Source organism: Symphodus melops, assembly GCF_947650265.1.
Source record: "Symphodus melops genome assembly, chromosome: 18".
Classification (NCBI taxonomy): Eukaryota; Metazoa; Chordata; class Actinopteri; order Labriformes; family Labridae; genus Symphodus; species Symphodus melops.
Genome location: NC_136708.1, coordinates 18426564 through 18449183, shown reverse-complemented (window position 1 = coordinate 18449183; position 22620 = coordinate 18426564). Strand labels below are relative to the sequence as shown.

Here is a 22620-nt window from a genome sequence, read left to right as displayed (position 1 = left end):
TCCGATGTGTCCTTGGGCAAGACCCTCAAACTAAATTTCTGCTCCTGCTTCGCTGGTGAATGTGCATGAATGGGTTTAGCAGATACTGTTGGCCATATAGTAGCTTCTGCCATCAGTGTGTGAAAGTGTAAGTTTGACCTGCAGGGTAAAAGCGCTTTGAGTAGTCAAAAGGGCTCGACAAGCTCAAGTATATTTTTACAGATAATCTTGATGAAAAAAAAAAAAAGCTCAAACACATGAAGGATTTAAAAGTGAACATTTTTATTAGAAAATTCTGTATACATGTACAAACACACATATTGGAGACATAGTCTTGATGTTAACCGAGGAAGCCAACTTTTTGTCGCTCGGTCCCCAAACTCTCCTCCTGCTGCAGCAGCTTCATAAGAGGAGCATGAAGAGCTTTACCCACCCGTTTACCTGCCTGCAGACAACACAACACTTCAATACGTTAATAAATTTATGTAATTCATCTGATAAAGTAGGTAATTAACTTTCCAAAACAAAGGTAAAGAAGAAAAATAAACATTATGTTAATGCTTCACTTGAGTCGACAGGGCACCAGATGGCCGAGGAGGAAGTCTGCACTCACCTCTGTCATTTCATAGATGCTCTCTGGGTCCAGGCTGCCTCCACCCACCTTCCTGGTGCAGGTGACTGTGCCCTTTTGTGTGACAGAGATAATGAGGCTCGCCACAGAGCAGGCCTTCTCCTGCAGGGTGGCGTCCACTACGTGCCTATGGCCCACCTGCAGAGAGAGAGAGAGAGGGAGAGAGAGAGAGAGAGAGAGAGAGAAAAAAACATGATGAAAGGTGGAGCCAAGCACTGTGTATGTTTCCCTCTAATAAGGTTTTTCAGAAAGTGTACTTACCTTACACAATGTCACTATGCAAGGAACGTTTTCTACATTGAGCTTCATACAATCATAGGGATCATCCGAAAGCTCAATTTCCTTTGCTCCTTCATCGTCAGATGATATGTGCACTCTGGGAATTCTGTCATAAAGGTAATTAGAGGAATGCAGGTACATTATAAAACGTCACATATTATGCAAATGTGTACAGACGCTTTCTTCTGTGTAAAGGTACAGACACAGAAACAGCCTGTTCTGAGCAGGGCTGAATTAGAGGGGATTGTAAAAGGCATGATCAAATACAGCATCAGAGTGGATTCTGAGCATGAAACATCATAGACATGTTTTGGGAGCTCTGACACTTAATTAAAGTTGTTGAAAAGGTGGATAATATGTGATCTTTAAATTGAGAAATTTATCATTTTGAAGACCTTGACAAAAAGCATTAGAGGGCTTTACTTACTTTGTGTTGAAGAGAGCTGCCTTGATAGCTATTGAAATAGCATCATACAGGTTTCCATCACACTGCAGGAGCTGTGGGTGAGATTTTACTTTACTGAATGGAACTAAATTTAAATAACATCGACGAATTGTACTGCTTTGAGTTATTCCTGCTTTTTTTCCTTGAAAAAAACACTGAAGAAAAAAAAAAAAATTCCAGGACCCACATGGGCGATCACTACAAGCACATCTTAATACAGACTTTATTTGTAATCCAGGCAAAGGTAGGAGGGAAAATAATTATTACAAAATATTTCATTGTTTTTTATTCTTCTACATTACTGAAAAAAGGGACAAAGAGAACACACTGATAGATTTTTAAAAAATCTTCGAGGCCCATCTGGCAAACTGCTACATTAAGTGAACTTTACTGCTCCGTTATGATTATAGAAAGTTAAAAAAGACATGTCACTCACCAGCACATCCACATAGAGCACCCAGCAGTGCTCTCCTGCACTGATGCAGAGGCTCTTCAGGTCCACACTGCATTTGTTGTTGAAGACTTTATAGAGAGTATTACTCAGCTCTGTGCCAAGCTCCTCGCCTCCTCTGCCCTCAAACTCAGGGGTGGCGTTGGCTGAGCTGGTGACGGAAGGTGACAGATGGTTGTATTTAGTTTAAATTATTTTTACATCCTAACTGACCTGGATGTGTTTAAAATAATACAACAGATGATACAACAGTACCTCCTAGTGGCTGGGTATCCATCAACATGACAAAAACCTGACCTATTACCTTTGTGATCCATAATAACCATTCATTATTTTGGTTTTTATTAACGTGTTGAATAAAAGGAATCGTATAAAAGAATGTGATTTAATTAAACTACAACAGTATGAGGAGGAGTTAAATAGTACTTAATTAAATAAATGTTAGTTATGTGCAATACAGTCTTAATAAGTTGAAATGAGACCTTTGATTTGTTCAACATAACTTCTGAAATGCACCTCTCCTCTTTGTACTATTTGTCCTCTGTAGAGCACATTGAGTTTACATGTGTATCACATTTTTTTGTAACCTCTGTTGATACAAGAAGTCATTATGTATAGCATACATACCAATCAACAAAGAACTCCAAATAGCCTTCATTTGGCACCAGAGGTTTTGGTTTTCCAATTTCCGCTTTAACTCCAACTAGAACCGCTGTGTGTCCCTGAAAAAAAACAAAAAAACAAAACAAGAGAGCATTACAGAAAATCAATCAGTGACCTTTTCTTGGGATAAAATACAGAGATGAAGATGATCTTTATTGGGCTAAGTTTAATCATACTAACATGAGTGTGCATGTCAGAGAGTCTTCTTCATGTGAAGACAGAAAATGAGCCAACATGGAGGACTTCTCTTGTTAAAGGGGACATATTATGAAAAAATATACCTTCCCCTCCCCTGGCATCTCCACCCATAGACTCTAACTCCAGCCTAGAGTAAAACTTTTGTGTAGGTCTGCCATTTTTATCATTTTTCCTGATGAGTGATTTATCTCGGTTTAACTCAGGGGGGTTTCATTGCATTTAAAGAGACACACACCAAAACGGAGTGTTCTGAGAGACCTGGTTCCGACAGGGTCAAAGACCTCCTCTGGTGCTTGATTCATGTTATATTTGGACCAAAGTACAACACATATGTTTCATGTAGACCACAGGGGACTGTTTGAAAAGATGGAAAAATTGGGATAATATATCCCCTTTAACAGGATATTACCAGCGTGACTTTAGCCGAGCCGTCCGTGTTTGACACCACATCAGTCTCTATTTCCATGTGTCTGTAGTCCTCACAGCCTCTTCCATCCACCCGTAAGTCATCCTGAAGGCAGAAGTCAACATGTAAACAACACTACAGTAGGCTATCAGATAAGGCAGCTTTCCTTTTTTTATCGTCACAGAGCGTGAATACGTGTTTCTGTAAATACGAAGCACAAAGGTTACAGTATGACTCTGAACAAACTTACCCGAATACCGTGTAAAATATACACCTTTTCCGCCTCACTAACTTGAACTGTCGCCATAATGTTAAACACACAAGCATGTGAGTGAGTCGCTCCTCTTTGCCGTCATCAACAGACGACGAGTTAAAAAAAAAAAAAGAAAAAAAAAAAAAGAAGGAGCATTTCAATGTGCCTATTTTGTTCACCTTTATGTCGCGGTTTAAAAAATAAAATAAAATAATAATCTCAGCGTAAGAAAGAGTAGTTTACCAAATAAAATTATAATGACATTGAAACACTTATTTTTTAAAATATCCATAAAAAAAAACAGAAAATTGCACATTGTCTGAAAAAACTCTCTTTTAGTTAATATTTAAATGTTTCTTCTTCTCTTTGAGACACTAATGCACAAGTATTTTAGTTTTCATCACAGACTCTGGATTTGTTTTTATTAGTTTTGAGTGAAACACAGATCTTTCACTTGTGTCACATTTTACCCTGCGCCCAGCCTTACAGGCGGTCGTGATCGCTGAGGTCGGCCGTACTTATAATATTTGCTGATAAAATCTGAATCACGATAATATCAGAGTTGATCTATTGGCACAAAACTAAAGTGTGCAGGAATATTGGACATAGTAGCTGAGTTCTTTGAAGTAAGACGTCCCAGTATGTATATATGCTTTTTCAATGATACAGCACACTTTTACAATTACGACCCCAAGCTATGGTTCGCGGACCCCACTTTAAGAATCACTGGCACGTAGACTGAGCGAAAGTGATGCCTGACAGACTTTGCTCAGGGCACACAGTGTCCACACACAGAGGGAGAGTGTCGGACTTCCTGGTTGACTCTGCGGTGTGTTTTGTGTCCTGCTGCTCCTCGCAAAGCTTTCTGGATCCAAGAGGCGGAAGCAGCGGAATAGTTGAGGTAACAGGCTGTTTTACGAAAAGGGCTCGGTCCGCCTCTGTCTTATTTAACACACTTAGCATCATTTCGTGCGAATAAAACAAGTGGTGAAAGCTGGAGCTGGGCCGCGCTGCTGTGGAGAGCAGCTGTCCGAAGATCAGTGAGCTTAGCCGGGATAGATTGTGAGCAGCAGAGCGGCGGAGGAGACGGGTCTCAGTTTGCAGTGTTTTACATTCACGTCAACCCGAAACTACACCAGGACTTCAAGAAACTTTTGAGAAGCCAGAAGAGGGCGAGGTAGGTTTTTATTTGACCTAACTTGATAACCATGTTTTTGCTGACTATTATCAGCTATAAAGTGACATGCAGATATATCCTGCTTCACATGGCAAAGTTACTTCCTGGTCTTTTTTTTTGGTTGTTTGTTTTCTGATTAATCCCTTTCTGGAAGTTCATTTAATATTTCCCTTTAGTGATATCCTACCTGAAGAGGCCTCATGAGTACTTGTATGATAATAACTTCTGCTTTGGCCAGTCTGGCATTAAAACAGACTGTAAAGCCTTTAAAGTGTTTTCTCTTTATCATTCTCTACATATCAAAACATCTTACTTTAAAAAAAGTGTCTACTTCAGCAATGCCATCCATTCATTTTTTTAGCAGCCTTTTCTTCTGTAAGTAATGTAACAGTTCATGATGTGAGGTAAAACAGATATTTCTAAGATCATTGAATTATTTCAGGTTTGTCAGGTTGGGAGAAATACATTTCGCTAATGTGACTCATCTGGACTGACTGTGTTGTATCTTCAAAATCTACTAATAAGTTCATTCATATTTCCTTTTTCTATTTGTTTTCTGTTTATTAGTCAAATATGAACAAGCCACTGAGTGCAGTTTGAACATGCTCGGCAGGGTTTTGGGGACTGTGGCAGAAAATAATCAGAAGATTCTTTCTGCTCACTAAAACACAACAATTTCTCTTTCTCTGACACTTTGCAGAAGATATTTTTACTGCAAAGTTAAATCCACTTTAGGACGGCCATCACTGAATTAAAGAGAGAATGAGATCTCTGAACTGTTTCTGTAGTTTGCTGTTTTTCTGTACTTTCAGGGATCTCTTTCCTCATCTTTCTTTCTTTCTTCCTGTTCTGTGTTTTCAGTAAACACAGTTCTTACGGTCATGTTAACTTACGACACCATCACAAGTAATTATCAGGCTTCCAGTATTCCCCCCCCCCCCCACACACACTTTTTTTTGGTTTACTGGAACAAGTTTTTCTAGTATTCCCAGACTTGTAGTGAAAGTGATACCCACAGACTGAGCAGACATCCAACCTGACCTCCTGCTGCCCCCCTGCTGTGTGTGATGACAGGGGGGGTCAAAGGGTCAGGAGCACACAAACAGAGCCTGGGTCACTCAAACAAACACATCCTCCAGACGATGCCCATCGCTCCAAATAGCTTTCAATAGAGCCTGACTGCTGGCATGACGACATTCATACGGATGGTTAAATTCAGGATGTCCAGGACTCAATTATTTAAGAGCTACCATCAATAAACCATTTCCTTTTGGTCAAATGATTTCCTTGTTTGACTGCCATTGAAATGTGGCAGACTCAAATGATTTACCGTCCTCTGTTCCCATGTACTAAGTGTCTAAGCCTTGGCAGGGTTTCTATTAGTTTAATCATCCTTGTCATCTCCATATTTGTTCTGTTTTCCCTTCTCAAACAGACAGAGCTATATTTAATAGGTCGCTGCATGCTTTCTGAAGCAGGTCATGTTTTTGAGATTGTTTCTGTTTGTTTGTTTTTTTTGCTCCATCGTCGTCACAGGTCAAACCTCTGTGACTTCCTGCCAAGAAGAAAACCTTCATCCTGACTCGTAGACCAGAGCACATTGAAGGTCTCTGAATACGTGTTGGTCGTTTGAACGTCGTGTCAAATGACACATTTCAGATTTTCATTATGTTCTGTCAAGGAATCAGTCATAATCAGTGTGGTGTTTAGGGGAGACGGTGGCCTAGTGGATAGTGCGTGCAACCCATGTACACTGTCTGTGGTCCTCCGAGAGGGCGGGGCAAGTTAAAATCTGTCCTGTGGCCTCTCTCTCTCTCTCTCTCTCTCTCACTCTCTCACTCACTCACTCACTCACTCACTCACTCACACACTCACACACACACACACACACACACACACACACACACACACACACACACACACACACACACACACACACATATACTGTCCCTAAATAAGGCATGCCAAGTAAATTTTTAAAAACATTGGGTCCTTCAAGGTCCAAGAAAACATGACTATTATACACTTGTTTTAACAGGTCACATAAATGAATAGTGGGAAGAGGTGCATTTACTGTCGTAGCATTTATTTATATTCAGTCAGTCAACCTGGAGGCGAGCTCCTGAAAAGCTGCCCGTGAGCTACCACTAGCTTCAAACCCAAACTTATCTGTGAGAAATGATTGAGACCGGTTGAAAGGATTTCAGAGTAAAGAGTTTAGGGAATAATCTGCCAATAGGAGGCAGCGCTCTCGTCTCTGTGGTCCTCGACAGGCGGCGCTCGGTGTGAGTCAGAGGTCAGGGGCGTGTGTCGTTATGAGGAGAAAGAGGTCTGGTAATTGGTCCGGGCTTGGAGCTGTAATTGACCATGGGATGTGTGAGTTTTATCTTCAGATGATGTTGATTAATGTTCTCGAGAGCGTGCTGTTGAACGGCTCATGATCCTTTTCAATCTAATTAAACTCCCGCTCTCAGGGGAGACGTGCTAAACCACAGAGGTCGCCGACCAAGCCCTTATTAAAAACGGACATAGAAAGTGGGATTAAGCCATCGCTGTGGAAAGACTAATAGATTGATTGAATCGTCAGGAAAGTCCAAGCGATCTGATTTGACTCTCTTTAAGCTCCGAGGAGAAAGAGGGCCGGCCTTGTACAGCGAAGAAGCTGTTTAACTCCAGTCTTATCTGCACAAAAAATGTAAGGCTAGTTTTCAGAGAAATCCTCTTTAAAGTCAAACTCACTCGAAGTCATTCGGAACCAGACAAGTTAGTTTTTGTGTGGCCTTCAGGTAACGCTTCCTCCTGATTTCGGTCCTCCATCTAGTTTGACTGATTCACCGTGTCTAGTTAGTTTCTGGCCCATGATAACGATAACATATATAGATACATCGGCCCTGACGAGGGATTTAACGATTCACTCATCTCACGATACGATTCTCTCACGATTTATTTTGAGAGAATCGAGAGCTGATTGGAACTTCTCACTGTGGTGTCGAGTCAATGCTGCATCAGATTTTGTCTCGTCTGTCATTTTCTTTCCTCCTTTCATTTTTTTGTCTTAAGAATCAAAAAGTCTTTAACTGCTCGTGATGTCACCTGCCCATTACATCCAACCTCCTCTTCCCTTCAGCTGCTGACGCTTCACCATATTACTGCGATTAATTTGACGGAGAATCGATTCGAACCGAAATCGATTTTTACCTGCCTCACGGTTCATTTGGTAATAGCCAATGAGAGCTGTTGTTAAAAGGACAGAGAGGCGGACATCCAACAGCAATAAACTCAAACCAGGAGTTTTTCTTTTTTCTTTTGATCAATTCATTGAATTCAAGTAAAGAATCAGCAGATTAATTTGAGGTTTATATAATTTTTTTGGTTACATCCGTTGGTTGATACCTTCCCTCATTGACGCACACTCACTGATATCTCTTACCTTATTCCTCTCTTCCTTTTTCTGCCGTCTCCCTGCCCCCCCTCGTCCTCTCCATCTGCCTCTCCTCGCACCTCTCAGCATGCGGCTGGAGTCACGGCCGTTGTTGTAGGATGAAGAGCCCGGCGCACCGCACCAGGGACATCGAGCGGCAAGCCGGCTACCTGAAGCCCGAGCACTGCGCCCCTCCTCCACTCCGCACCAGCTCTGACACCATGTGGTTCATCCGCGACGGCTGTGGCATCGTGTGCGGCGTCATCACCTGGTTCCTGGTCTTCTACGCCGAGTTCGTCGTGGTGTTCGTCATGCTGCTGCCCGCCAAAAACGTGTTTTACAGCCTCTTCAACGGGGTGCTGTTCAACGGCCTCGCTTTCCTCGCCCTTGCCTCTCACGCCAAGGCCATGTGCACAGACCCAGTAAGTCATACTTTTGTTACTTAGTGGGAAAACAAGACTTCTCAAGACCGTCTCTTCTTTTCAAACACCTTTTTGATCATTTCGCTCACTACAGATAAATAAAAGTAGCTTTTGGAGATGCATGGCTTATATTCTAGTACAGTTCTCATTCTTTGTTTTCAGTAATATGATCCTTTTACTCAAAGAAACAAGTGCGTACTCAAATCGATCACAGGCTGACAGACGGAAAACAAACCAGGGACAGGACGGAGCTTCAGTGTGGGTTTGTTCCTGGGACTGTCCGCAAAATGGATCGAGGCCATATTTGTCCTTTTTAATGTGACGTCCCCCCCACTCAGGGTGGGAAGCTACGCCGCTGCTAAAACGTCTTACTGGTTGCAAGATGTGTACACACAGGGGGCGGCAACTAGACACCATCATTTCAATGCTTCCTGAACAGTCAGCAGCTAAAAAGACAATAGATGGTGACGATCCAGAGGGACAAAAGGTCGTATGTCAAGATGAAATGGCTCATTTTGAACCTTTTGGCTGCTGTTGTCAAAGTCTAATATTAGCATAAACTAACTGATTTAAGCTGGAAGTAATTCAAAGCTATTATTGAACAGGACATTGTTCTTCATGTTGACCTAATGTTAACTCTGAATATGTTGACTGCTAATATTTAGTCTAACAGATCTTTGGTCCTCTTAGTTTCTTTACGATAAGCAAGCAGAGAAATGATGAGGCACAGCGACACAACATTAAAGCAGCGGCAACAAACCGCCCTGTGGTGAAAATGGTTACGTCTACTATCAGATGGGGCCCGCCGGAAAAACTTTGACCAGGGACTATGACTTTGAACTTTGACCTTTAAAGATAAATCGTACTTTTCTCTATCGGGCTCCATGCAGCTGAACATATGGCAAGAGAAGGCAGTAAAATCTCTACAGCAACAAAAACCACAGTTCTGTCGCAGTAGGAGTTTAGTGATGTCTCTATTAAACACTCATTTTGATGATTTTTTCTGCCCCCCCTCTCTCTCAGGGAGCTGTGCCTAAAGGGAATGCTACCAAAGAGTTCATTGAAAGTCTGCAGCTTAAACCGGGACAGGTGGTGTACAAATGTCCAAAGTGCTGCAGCATCAAGCCCGACAGAGCTCACCACTGCAGGTACAACACAGCACCCCCTGTGAACATGTTGATTTTAGGAAAGATTACAGCTCCTCCTGCAAACGCTGCATCTTATTAAGCTGAGTGTCTGCAGGGGGGTAGAGCGTTCCCGCTGAAGCCCAGAGGAAGCGCGGCTCTCCCACTGGGGGTTCCTCTTCATCTGTGTTTTTGTTCCATGCACCGGTTCACCTGACACCCCCCCCCCCCCCCCCCCCAAGTGTATGCTTCTTCAGTTTTTTTTAAAATAGGAGCTGTGTAGCATTTCCCTGCAGACCTCTCAGCTAGATAATAATGGGGTTCCCCCCTGTGACTGCTCAGTGGTTTCCAGGGGATCTCACAGCATGAAAAGCACAAAAACAGAACAGAGTAATTAAATTGTAAAGCCGATGAGTCACTCTGTCCCACGGGCAAAAAGACGATGTGTAAATTTGATGAAGTGGAGGATTTTATTTTTGCTGCAGATCATGAGTCATCCTCGTGGGTGGTTATGATGAAACACTTGTGTTTAAAGGATCAGATGAGTCTTTTTTTTTTTGTTGGTTTTTTTAACAGGAACATATGCAGAGTAGACGCCATGCACACGGCTAATTTACAACCCCTGTCCCTGGATCGGCTTTTAGGATCCAGACAGAAACATTTTAGTTACGCAAATAGGGATTTTAAACAAATACAGACACTATAAACTTGATGCATATAAGACACGGTCAAATAAGGATTTTTTTTTTTCTTCAGGTGGTTTCTGTGTTCCTCTTATTAATAAGGATGACTGACCACATTTATTTCTGTATTTTGGTTTGTTTACCAGCTGACAGATTGTTTCTGGAGCAAGTTTTTTTTTACACATTTCAAGTCAGATTTCAAAATGGAAAAGTTTAGAAAACTGTCCAAAAATAGTAGATTGTGTTTTTTATTAAAATATTGGATAATTACTTTTTCTGAACAGATTCCTGATCAGAAATAGCATAAACAAATCACACCTTCTGAAACTTGGTCATGAGTCATCAGACCTGTGTTGTCAACAAACTCTGTGAGATGAATAATCTTCTGACACACAAACACAGAAAGTCTTTCCAACATGATTGAGAGCAGTCTGTTCCAGTCTACAGTGAAGTGAATTACCCTGCTTTATTTATTGTCTTAATAGTTACAAATACTCAACTTGGTCTTCTTTTGCAGCTCCAGAATGTCATAGTTTGTCTGTAAACTTTCTTTTGTATTTATTAAATGTGTGTGTCCACAGTGTGTGTAAACGCTGCATTAAAAAGATGGACCACCACTGTCCCTGGGTGAACAACTGTGTGGGAGAGAACAACCAGAAATACTTTGTGCTTTTCACGGTGAGTCTTTAAACTACAGTAGCCGTAATGAGCCATAATTAACAAGTAAACAAAGCACATAATAAACCAGCAAAACACATCCAAGAGTTCTAAATTGAAACAAACGCATCTAAATGCAAAATACACTTCACCATTTTTTATTACACTAATATGTGTCCCTTGTCCACTAACCCCCAATTATGAGAAAAGTCCATCCTCTCCGTCTTTTGCCTGCTCTGTTTTTTAGAATATATTTGCCCAAAAATATGCCGTTAGGAGATTTTCCCTTTGTGACATCACAAAGGGCAGTAACCCCGCCCCCAGCTCGGTGACCCTCCCACAGCAATGCGTTTGTTCTGCCCTCTGAGTCTGCCTTCTTACTGTAAACAATAGGACAAGGCGCGAGAAAGCCTGAGCCACCCAAGCCCTTCAAGATAGGGGGCGTGGTCAGACGCAGCTCATTTACATTTAAAGCTACAGACACAGAAACAGCCTGTTCTGAGCAGGGCTGAAACAGAGGCATTTATAGGCATGATCAAATACAGGATCAGAGAGGATTTAAAACAAGAAACTTCACACATACAGTCGGTCAAAGGGAGCTCTGAGACTGATTTTAAACTCGATGAAAAGGAGGAAAATACGTGCCTTCAAGTAAATTTGTACAATTATGCATTATTTACAGATTAACTCCTAGACATGACAATGTTGGACAATAAATAAAAAGTAATTTTATAATGAGTACAATCAGTGAAAATTCAAAGCAAATTTGAAGGTAACACTGCACCTGTTCTGTGCTCCTCTCTCCTGTTCTCTCCAGATGTATATTTCACTTATATCCCTCCATGCACTCCTCATGGTGGCCTTCCATTTTGTTTTCTGCTTCGAAGAAGACTGGACAAGTAAGTGATGAGCTGCTGAGGTGGCTGCTAAATTTACTATTGACCTGGGACTGTTATTTATTTTTTACCACCATCCTATTTTATGACGTGTAGCTGATTGTAAAGACTAGTTGGTCTAGAAACTTGTCAAAAAAAATAGACCTTGTATGATTTAACACGTCCAATTCTTCCTCTCTCTGTTCTGACTCCTTCTCCAGAGTGCAGTAACTTCTCCCCACCAGCCACCGTCATCCTCCTCATCCTGCTCTGCTTCGAGGGCCTCCTTTTTCTAATCTTCACTGCAGTCATGTTTGGGACCCAGGTCCACTCCATCTGCTCCGACGAGACGGTGAGTTAAAAAACAGTCCTGATGTGCACCTGTTTCTGTCGTCTGATTGTTGCTTTAGTAAAACCTTGCATCAGCCTTTAAGCCTCTTGAAGTGCCTTTAAGCAAGTCACTCACTTCCACACTCACTTTAACCAGCATCATTTGCATTTAAATTAATAAAGCACAAGGTAAATTAGAAATCTGCATCTCATGCCCCTCTCATGTGTTGCCATCCACGCACTACAGTGAAAAAAACACACAGACACAGACTCCTTCTGGTTACTATTTAAGATGTGAGATAATATTACTTTCTATACATCTACTTAAGCTGCTGTTTTAAAGGTTGTAAGTGTTGGCCATTTCAATCAGCAGCCCAGACATCAGTTTTTATCTGTTTGGTACACTACGTCATTCACAGCAATTCTCGTCTGCTTGAAGCTCTCCTGCTGTGAGGACAGAATCACAGATAACGATAAAAATCAAACAGGAGTTGATAAGAGCAGACAGAGAGAGAGAAAGGAGATATAGAAAACAAGACTTCTTCAAACCTTTTATTCATTCTCAAAAAGGCGGTCTAATGCTGTCAAGATTACAAGCACAGTAAAACGAAAACAGTAAAAAAAAAACGGAACTGAAGGAAGCAGATTAAAAGTGTAAAAGTGTTTTTATTTTTATTGTCTTCACCACAGCGTCCGTGAGTTGATCGTTTTAATGATGTATTTTTAATGTAGGAGGATCATGCTGAAGCGTCCTCTCAAAAACAAATATCCAGCGTGACTGAAAGACTGTCAGTGGAAAGCAGGATGAGATTTGTCGTCAGAAAACACAACTTACTAAAAAAACAAAAACTCATCATGTAGACAAAAGGTCCCAGTTTGTCCATAGGGGGGCGCCAAAATTGACACCAACATGAAGTTCCTCACAGGAGCTTTAAGTTTGAGCATGACTTTCATCACATGTTGAAATGTATTCTTGTTTTTTGTTTTCATCCATGATGATTTCTGAAAAATGTACACAATGACCATGGACTCGCATCCTCTCTGCTGTGTCTTGCATCCTGTCTCTGCAGGGTATTGAACAACTAAAAAAGGAGGAGAGACGTTGGGCCAAAAGGTCTAAATGGATGAATATGAAGGTGGTGTTCGGCCATCCGTTCTCTATAGCCTGGCTGAGCCCTTTTGCAACACCTGACCATGGCAAGGCGGACTTGTACCAGTACATCGTGTGAATGCTGGAAGGGGAGCAGAGCTCTGCTGCTGTGGACTTCAACTTGGTCTTCTGGACCTCAATGAGCATGAACTCCTTTTGATCACTTCTACATATTCTTTCCTTTATGCATAATTCATTCTTTGACACTTCAGGGTGTTTTTCCTGTAAGCTATCACATTGTGCAAATATGATGTTTAAAGAAAAAAGAGAAACTTCTCTCCTTCTCTCCATTATATGTTTTTGTGACATCTTTAGGCTGACTGAGATAAACGAGGTGTAGCTGCACAGATAAAAAAGTGCGACCAGCAGGAAAAAACCTCAAACTAAGCAGCAGCAACTTGACAAGAAGCACTTGATAAACGTTGGAGGAACAACACCAAGAGACTGGTTTCTGCCTTTTTCTTTTTTTTTTTCTTGAAGGAATATTTCCTGCTGTTTTGTCTGATCATTTCCGGCTTCCAAAACTAAACAATGTGAACTCAGAACTGAAGTCCAGAATGTTTCCGCTCCGGCGGCGCTGCTCAGGTGCCGAGATGGACTCTGGAGTAACACGTCTTCCTGTCAACTTTATAACAGGATAACCAGTCCAATCCTTCATTTGCTGTATTCCTGTTGCTGCATTAGTCTTGTGCTGTCGATGCTTTGCCTTAGAGAACAGTGCATTAGTCAACGACGGCACCTGCAGTTTTAAAAGCTAGTTGTATTATTTTTGCCTTAATGTGGCTGTCACGGTGATACAACATCACTTTGGTTAAAAACCATTTGAAATAAGTATGTTGTTTGATGCCGAGACACTGTGAAGGACATTCAGAGGGCGTTGTTTTTTTCATCATGTTTTTCAGGACCAGCATCTGTCTGATAAACAGTTAATGACACTCATTCTTAAGTCGGATGCTGCTGTTAAAGAAAATTTGCACATGAAGAGATGACTGGAAACTCGTGTAGTGTGGCCAATTTTCAAAACGGGGGTTAAATCCATAAACATCTAAAAGGTTCATGGAGGTGCATCGATTGACCGACTGCTGACCGATGTTCAGCCTGTCCAGCCGTGAACATTGACCGGCTGGTCCTCTGAAATAAATCTCAGATTTACACACAGAGCTCGCCTGTTTGAGAAAGCACAGCTATTAGTTCAGTACATGATGTCATTTGGTAACATTAGCAAACGTCGATGTGCCATGTAGCTAATTAACATCAAGCCTCCTTCTCATGTGACTCAGGTTCTGAAAAAGAGATCAGGTGTGAAAACCGACGAAATCTTGATAGTTGTCTTCAATGAAAAAAGCTGATGGTGAACTGTGTCATCAGACACACAGTGAGGACGAAAGCAGTGTGTGTGGTCAGTCATGTAACCCGGTGCAGTTTAGAAGACCTTTTTTATTTTTATAAACCGCTTATTAGCAGTGTTTAAAATTGAATTGAATTTTCAGTATGGAAAAGTTACGATAAACGTGTTCTTGAAGTTGATTGTTCTCTAAAAGAAAATCCGATTGGGTTGCTTAGACTTTAAAGAAATCTAAATCAGCCACACTAATTGTAAAAAATGTACCTCTTGGTTTTAACGTAAAGTTCGGACACTTAGCAGGTAACTTATGTCTTTTTTTGGCGTACACATTAGGAAAAGTGACACAGTTTTATTTTTAATCAATGAGTAAGCCTGATGATCGTCTTCCTTTTGACATCTCTGTGTGCAGTAAATCTAGCCAGCATCCTCGTTTGAAACTCTATCACAGTCACCAGCGGATTTGAAGTCAGGGAATAAAGCAATAATGTTGCTCTCTGAATGCACTGAACCTTTAGTGTAAGTTTCTTGCGTTGAGTTGTTGTATTTGGCTGTGGATAATCCTGTTTTTATGTTGTTGAGAGTGAAAAAAGCCTTACAGGGGAAAAGAAATGATGAAATTCTGATTTTACCTGTGGAAAGAGTTCACCAGGGCTTCAAAGAGCATGGTTTGAATGCATGTTTATATTGTCTCATCAATGGGCAGTACAAGGCAATGCATGAGTGAGGAGAAGAGCTTGGGTTACGTCCTTGTTACAGATGGGAAATATTTCACTTCAAAGCATTTAACACTAAGAATGCCTTTGTTCAATCGGTGTTTGAAAGCCTTATTTTAATAATTGATCGTGCTTTTAAAGCTGGTGGAAAAACATAATGGATTAACATTTTGCCAAATTAAACAATCAAGATGGGATTTGAGTAAAAATAGTACAAACTGACTGTCTTAAAAAAAACCAAGTAAAATCTTGATCATGAAACGGAGATGCAATTGTTGCATTCTAGTTTACACATGCAGCCCAACAGTGGTCTTTATTCGTTGGATTGTTTCATTTATTCTTTGTGGCCTGGTACAATTTACTGTGGATCACATGATGTGTATTTTCTTTATTACTGTGGTATTTGTTTAAAGGGGACTTAAATAAAACATTATAGATATGTGACAAACATTTTCTGTCAATTTTTTCAGTTCGATTTTTCATTCTGGTTGAAAAGGATTGATTTTACGAGTCATTTAAACCAGTGGTTCCAAACCCAATAAATATATTTGAACATGAATTGTTTTCATTTCAATCTTTAACACTGTGGCACCGGTAGCCTAGTGGTTAATACGTGCGGGGGGCAGACCTGAAATGTGCACTAAATATAGTCCGTGCCACGAAGACATATTTAATGTGTTGACATGATTTAAGTCCAAATGCACAAATCTAATTTTAACAAACAAACAAAATAAAGCCAGAAGATGGACAAAAGGAAGTGTGTGCTTTTTATTGACTAATTATTGACTCAAATCACAGAACTCAAAGGCTTGCCATTTCGGAGGTCAGGGGTTAGATCCCCAGCTCCCGCAGTCAAAGTGTCCCCACTAATGTCAGCAGAGTGGGAAAGAGTATGAATGGATCTGTGTGTATGTCGTGTAAACAACACTTTGAGGAGACGGAAGACTAGGAAAGTGTTACACAGATTCAGATATTCCCTGTTAAAATAAAAGATGCAGTCAGGATGCAGCATTTTGTCACATGAGATGTTTATTTATTTTTTCTTGTTTCTGCAGAAATGAAAATGTGCACATCCCTTAAAGTGTGTCCTATTCACAGAATATATGAACACTTTACAAATGTTTTATTTCACATAATATACTGTATATAAGACACATGACGAGTGGTTTAAAACAGAGCAATATGGTCATTATTTGAATATTTTTAATCACACAATTTCTGTATGAAATTAGAGCCTAATGTTAAATCCTTTGTGATCCTGGGCAAATTTCTGCAGGATCCTTGAAATAAATTGATTCATAAATTATTTAGAGTAAGTACAATGCTACATCTCCTTTTCATTAGATGGTCAAAAAAGTTATTCTTAAAATGTCCTGCAAAATTTGCTCTTCTGGTTTTTTTTTCATTGCAGAACATTAATACACTTTGGCCGTTCAAGATTGTGTTTCGGTGGCTTTTCTAAGCTCCCTACACTTCTGCAGATACAGTGCACAGGTATAAATACATCACGCTCAAGGCCATGCCGCTGTCACAGAGCTATAAACGTGGCTACTGCAAAGCTCTGACTTGTTATTTTACAGTGAGAGTGGATTCACAGGTAGAAGGTTTACCCTCGTATCATGCCTTTAGCAAAAAAAAAAAAAAAAAAAGGCACCAAAAAATCAACAGCAAATCAAAGCAAAGAATACAGATATTTAAGGTCGAATCAAAGAATAGTTTACTTTTGGGTAATATGCTCATTCATTTATCTGCTGAGAGTTAGATTAGACGGCTTCTACTTCTACTCATGTCTGTGCAAAAGCTGTAACCAGCAGCTCGTTAGCATGGATGGGTACAGTCTAAAAGTCAAAACTAAAAGTAACTTAAAGTATTTATTGTACAGATATGTGAGTAGCATCAATTGTCTAATCCAACTCTTGAGAGAAATTGAATGAGCATTATTTCTTTAATACTTTGCCATTGTTTACAGAAATGCAAAACACAGGATCCCAAAACATGGAGGCACAAACCGCTGAATTCACATCTGGTGCTGCTGTTCGTGCTTGGTTGTGTGTGATCTCCAGTGCTGAGGCATCGTCTGTGAGTACAGCGTTGCTAGGAAACGTCACTCAGCCAACTTTTAACAAGAAAACTTTATAATCACATTGTCACTGCAGTCACATTTATAGGGATGCATGTAAATAACATGATACAAAACCTGCGTAGCAGCAGTTAGAGGCACATCTAACATTTTTTGTGCATTGCTGCCGTGGGATATTACGTATACAGGTTTTTATAGCTACCGTTATGCATTCATATTATGATATGTATCCAGAAACAGCAAAGTGTGAACTTATGTATTGTTCCATAAAGAATCCAGGCAAAGCCCTGTTCACTAACTTAGCTTTTTATGCTAACAGAAACGCCACGCTCGCAGCATATAGTGTCATATCTTATGCTCAATTATTTACTCTCAAAGCTCCCTTATTGTTACACACATCACAGTGTTATGAAATTTAAAGGAAGTACAATGTTGTTGTACTCTCACTGGTAACTCCAGGGAGCAAGGAGGAGGTGTTTGAAGAAGCCAGGTGTTTATGAAACCTGGAGATGATGGATGATGGACTGATATCCATGACATGCAACTGAATGATTCAAGATAGCAAATGCAGGGCATGTAAAGCCCAACAGGCAATCAAGAGACAATGTGATTTCTTCTGTACTACAGAGAGAGACAGTTCAGCCCCTTGAGTCGCACGTTTTCATGTGTAATAATATGAAGCAGCTCTGCGGGGATGTTACTTGGATGTGGACTTAACGTTTTGGAAGCTTTGGTGTGAGATATTTGATTTCAAGCCTTTGAAAGATCGTGCACACATCTGTGATGAAATGGAAGACAAGCTGCCTCTTAAAACATCTGTTGTGCTCATATACCGAGGTTAAGGCTCAGGCTGTCAAGAAAAGGCAAATAAAAAGAAAAGAAGGACCCAGGCAGACGGCAAGATCTTACCTGGGAAGAGCCTTTCTTACATTGACTTTATTATTATGTGTATTATGTATAATACAACTGCACCTCATTACGGAATGCTCCATTTGTAGCATTAGCGTGTGCATGCGTTAAATGCAAAGTCAGTGTAGCTGCAGTGTAGGTTTTTTTACAGTGAGTGTCTTTGCAACTTCAGGAAAAGTGAGAATGAATAAACCTTTGGTGATATGTGGCTGCGATACATAATGCACAAGCTGATTGATGTGGACTGGACATGCACATGATTTGTCCATTGCTTCAAACAAATGCTAAATTATTGGCTCGGGATCAGTGTGTCAATATGCAAACAGGTCCTCTTATTATATATTATACTATCAGTATCTCCCTTTAAAGGTAAAGTTAAACATTTTGAGCAATGCACGTTTCCTTATTTGCTGAGAGTTAGATGAGAACATTAAAAACCAATCGAATTTCTGTTGATTTTATACAACGGAAAAAAAGCATGGCGGTATCCAAAGGTAACAAACTCTGTTTCTTGCATGTTTCATCTGAATGATAAGTGTAGGCAGATATTTTCTCTTCAGACAAAGAAAAGCTACAGCTGCTTCCTTCCTCCACTCGTTTGGCTGACCATTCAGTATCAGCTAGCCAACAGCATTAGCTCAGCCAAATAACTCGACTTAAGGGGGAGGGGGGCTTGCATGTAACCATCCAGCTTTGAATTTAACGTACAGATAAGACAGTGGAATCAATCTTCTCATCTACTTCTCAGTTAACATGCTGATGTGCATTTTTCCCAAAATGTTTAATTATTCTTTTTTTCTCCCTTTTCCTAGCCCCACATCTTTTCTGTTAGCTCAAGAGTTTTTGTGATGTTGTTGAGTGGAAGATTCCCCCCCAAAAGTAACGCAAAGCTAGTATTGTTTTGTTGTTGTTGTTGTTAGCCTGCGGACAGAGATACGTTTAGTGCTTCTGGGTTTCCATTAGTTTCTAGTGTCTAACCAGATAGAAGCTGCAACATGGCCAGAGGAGCTAAAAGCCAACATCTCCTCTGACTTTAAAATAGGCTTAAACAATGCAGGGCCACAACTAAACCAACCTGTCCCTGCAGAATTGTATCTGATTTTAAAATAATATTTTGTTTTTTTCACAATATTACAGGAAATTAGCCAATCAGGAATCTGTTGAGAAAAAAATCAATTGATGGATGATTTTTAAAGAACCTTTCCACATCAGTGAAGAAATCAAGATTTAATCAATCAATGTAAGCTTGAAAATAAACAAAATCCAACAGATGTACTTTTGAGATTTGCCAATTCAAAACAGTTAGGAGTTGAAATCAAAGGAGATGCGACCAAACCTCATCACATACTGCAGCTTGCGGGAGTGAGGCTGTACTGAGCTAGTGGAGACGAGACCATACTATTCGTCCTTAGCGACTGTGTTCCTGCGGTGAAACTCTCTGCAGAACCAGCAGACCAGAGAAGGTCAAGGAGATCCCAACCCACCACAATGTTATCTGGGCTTCACCAAAGATAAGCTGCCCCAGGAAAGCCTACAGAGGGGAACAAATTGAGTAGATTCACTGTGAGGGTAAATCAATCTCTACTTTTCTATCAACGTGAAAACTATGAAGGATGCATTGATGAGACTGCCTTCCTATGAGAAGCATAAATCAGTGCTACATGTTATTTCTGAATACGGTCCAGCCTAGTTTCCAAAATTAAGCATCTTATATAAAGAGTAAAGACGTGAAGGTTGCTCTGAAATTAACCTTCACTCCACTTTAATGAATGGAAAAAATAGGTTTATGAGAGGGAGCGTTACTTACGGAAGATATAAAGTTGGAGGCGGTGGTGGTCACAGTGGTTCGGGTGGAGGAGGAGGAATACCTGAGTGCTTTGGCAAGAAAGGTCCACATCACAGCATTGCAGGTGAAAAGCAGTCCGCCACACAGCAGCCTCAGAGGAATATGGAGCTGCAGAGCACAATAAGAGGAAATCCACGACTGAATGTTGATGCTCTGTGCCCAATAATAATAATCTAATACTTAGAACAATAGAAAAAAATATACATTTTAAGAGGCCTTTGCTTACTTTAAACCTCTGGTATGGTCTACAACCTTTATTGTATACAATGATTGATACATCCATGGGGAAGGCTACTTAAGTCAGACAAATAAAGATCAAAAAGTGCAATATTTAGAATATTTATAGTCATTAATTTGAAATGCTTAGGCCTACATAAACCAGGTGTACCTCAAGTTGTAGTCTAAGTAGGCCTATAGTGCGTCAGTTAATGTACATAATTACAAGAGAGAAAATCTAACACAGCAGAAGTTTTCAATCCTTTTTCTATGTTTGAGTCTTAAAGTGCCTTCAGATATGGCGGTGTTCATTAAAAAACGTCAGTTTTATACTTGCTATTCTAATTAACCTTCACGTTAAAGGTCACTGTATGACGTTTCCACCGCGTCAGGCTGCAGATGTTTCTGACATCACTGTGTGACGTTTGAAGGAACCGTGAAGGTCACGCACCAGAAATCTGACACCCCCTTAAAGATAACGTTATTTATCTACGCCTATCATCATAAACAACAACACATAGAAGACGTTAAGACAAGTTTCGTGATAGGAAAAATAACGCGATAATACAGACGGGTGCGTTACTCGCACGAGCTGCAGTGTCATTGAAGCACGCGGACACGGCACGAGAGCGCATCTGCAGCATGGGCTCCCCTGATGGTGCTGATGCTGATGGAGTCGGGGAGGGGAGGCAGGCGGGGATAACCCCCCAACTTCCCTCTGTGAGAGATTACCTCGCTTGCTTGAGGGCAGGCATGCACGCTGCATTATTCACACAGTGTTAATAATTAACGCCACTTTAACGACTCCTCACCCGGTCACATGCGGTAGTTTCGTCCGGTTGTCGAAATTTCCGCTGTTCTCCCCACGTCCGGAGTCCGCTTTCACACACTCCCTTCAGATAGTCGGCTCCGAGGGAAAGCTTGGCCGACGACGACGCCACCGCCCCGAGGAAACCCGCCAGCAGTGCATAGAAAACTCCCGGGAACATGTTTACGATGACAGCGGCCGAGGCACATTATTTTCTAATCCACATTTCTGCTCCTAATGCTGCCGGTGCGGGTCTGGGTTCCGCTGCCCGCATGTTTGTGCATGTGCGCGCGTGCGTGATCATGAGAGAAAGAGAGATAGTCGCCGAGCACGTTTCCTGCCCCTTTACACAGACAACCGTCCGGTGGCAGTCACACAACACAGCAGTCAACTCGGAGAAGCAATTTGCTGGACTAGATTGCTCCCGTGGCATTCTGGGAAGTGTAGTTATAATAGAATGAATGGTGACTTCATTGACAATTTCCCACAGTAGCCATTTTCGTCTGACGTCATGCTTAGTGGATGTTTGTTTGGTTGATGCTTTTCTTAGTTGTAGTGTGAGGAAATCTAATACATTTATAATTTCAACAATTCTTGAATGATCAGAACCTTTCAGGAATTGTTCACGTGTCACGATAGATAGATAGATAGATAGATACTTTATTGATCCAGAGGGAAATTCAAGCGATGATGTATGGAATACAGTTGGTATTAGGTAGCACTTATTGAGCCTCTTCTCTTCTCACTTCTTTATACGACACCTGCAGCAGTCTCAGTTGATCAGCGCATCTCGACATGAAGGTAGAAGCAGTGCTCATGTCAGCAGGACGGCAGCGCTTGAACTTAATTAACAAGTGAAATCTCCAGAGTGACTGTATACTGACCAGATCAGGATCAGAATCTAATGTTAAGAAAGAAAATGTGTTTTCTACACATGTCAAACATACTACAGAAGGTCCATACAGTCAAATATGCATAATATATCATCATTTTTGCTGCTGCACTATTCTTAGTGTCTTTAAAGTTAAGACCTTCATACAAACAAATCAATGAATTAACTAGATAAAAATCTTGCACATAAATGTAATGATCACAGTATAAATACAGTATTAAGACTCAAAGAGTTAAAGACAGCCTAAGCTTGGAGCAATGAATTATTATAAATTAATGTAACTGATGTGCTTAAGTGGAGAAGTGAAGCCTATAGAATAGTTCAGACACTCAGCTTTTGGGGCTCAGATTCTTTGATGAGTCGGACTCAGACTTGAGTTTTTGACATCTTTAAAGGTATGTGTTAATGTTAGCTTAGCATGACTAGCAACGGGTATTTTGTGTGAATAACTTCTGAATATTTCATTGAAAAATGACTTCAAATATTTTCAACCAAAAGAAAAAACATTTTTTACATTAACACATTTTATTCATTGTAACACATCAACTATATCTTGCTAGTCACCTGTTGCTCTTCTCAACCAGGAAGTGTCAAACAGAGCTCAACCAAGCCTTGAATTTATATGGGGGTGTGTCAAGTGGATGGTGCCATGTTTGGTTGAAGTGGA

The 22620-nt window shown here is 40.7% G+C and overlaps 4 protein-coding genes across 5 annotated transcripts in view; 1 reads left to right on the top strand and 3 right to left on the bottom strand.

Annotated features, from left to right (window-relative positions):
• The window catches only part of cratb (carnitine O-acetyltransferase b), a 184389-nt gene that overhangs the window by 46300 nt on the left and 115469 nt on the right, over nt 1-22620 (bottom strand). The window lies entirely within an intron of this gene.
• Nucleotides 245-3429, bottom strand: exosc7 (exosome component 7). The gene is made up of 8 exons (XM_079368184.1): nt 3303-3429; nt 3056-3157; nt 2413-2507; nt 1771-1936; nt 1317-1387; nt 872-995; nt 593-748; nt 245-424 (listed from the first exon to the last, which is right to left on the bottom strand). Exons 1-8 carry the CDS (start codon nt 3357-3359, stop codon nt 320-322), a joined length of 876 nt encoding a protein of 291 aa, XP_079224310.1. The 5' UTR covers nt 3360-3429; the 3' UTR covers nt 245-319.
• On the top strand, nt 3852-15755 carry zdhhc3b (zDHHC palmitoyltransferase 3b). The gene is made up of 7 exons (XM_079368353.1): nt 3852-4482; nt 7991-8325; nt 9349-9473; nt 10714-10810; nt 11607-11688; nt 11886-12016; nt 13065-15755. Exons 2-7 carry the CDS (start codon nt 8023-8025, stop codon nt 13221-13223), a joined length of 897 nt encoding a protein of 298 aa, XP_079224479.1. The 5' UTR covers nt 3852-4482; nt 7991-8022; the 3' UTR covers nt 13224-15755.
• tmem42b (transmembrane protein 42b) lies at nt 19404-21598 on the bottom strand. The gene is made up of 3 exons (XM_079367582.1): nt 21066-21598; nt 19999-20145; nt 19404-19722 (listed from the first exon to the last, which is right to left on the bottom strand). The coding sequence occupies exons 1-3, from the start codon at nt 21240-21242 to the stop codon at nt 19600-19602; spliced, it is 447 nt and encodes a 148-aa protein (XP_079223708.1). The 5' UTR covers nt 21243-21598; the 3' UTR covers nt 19404-19599.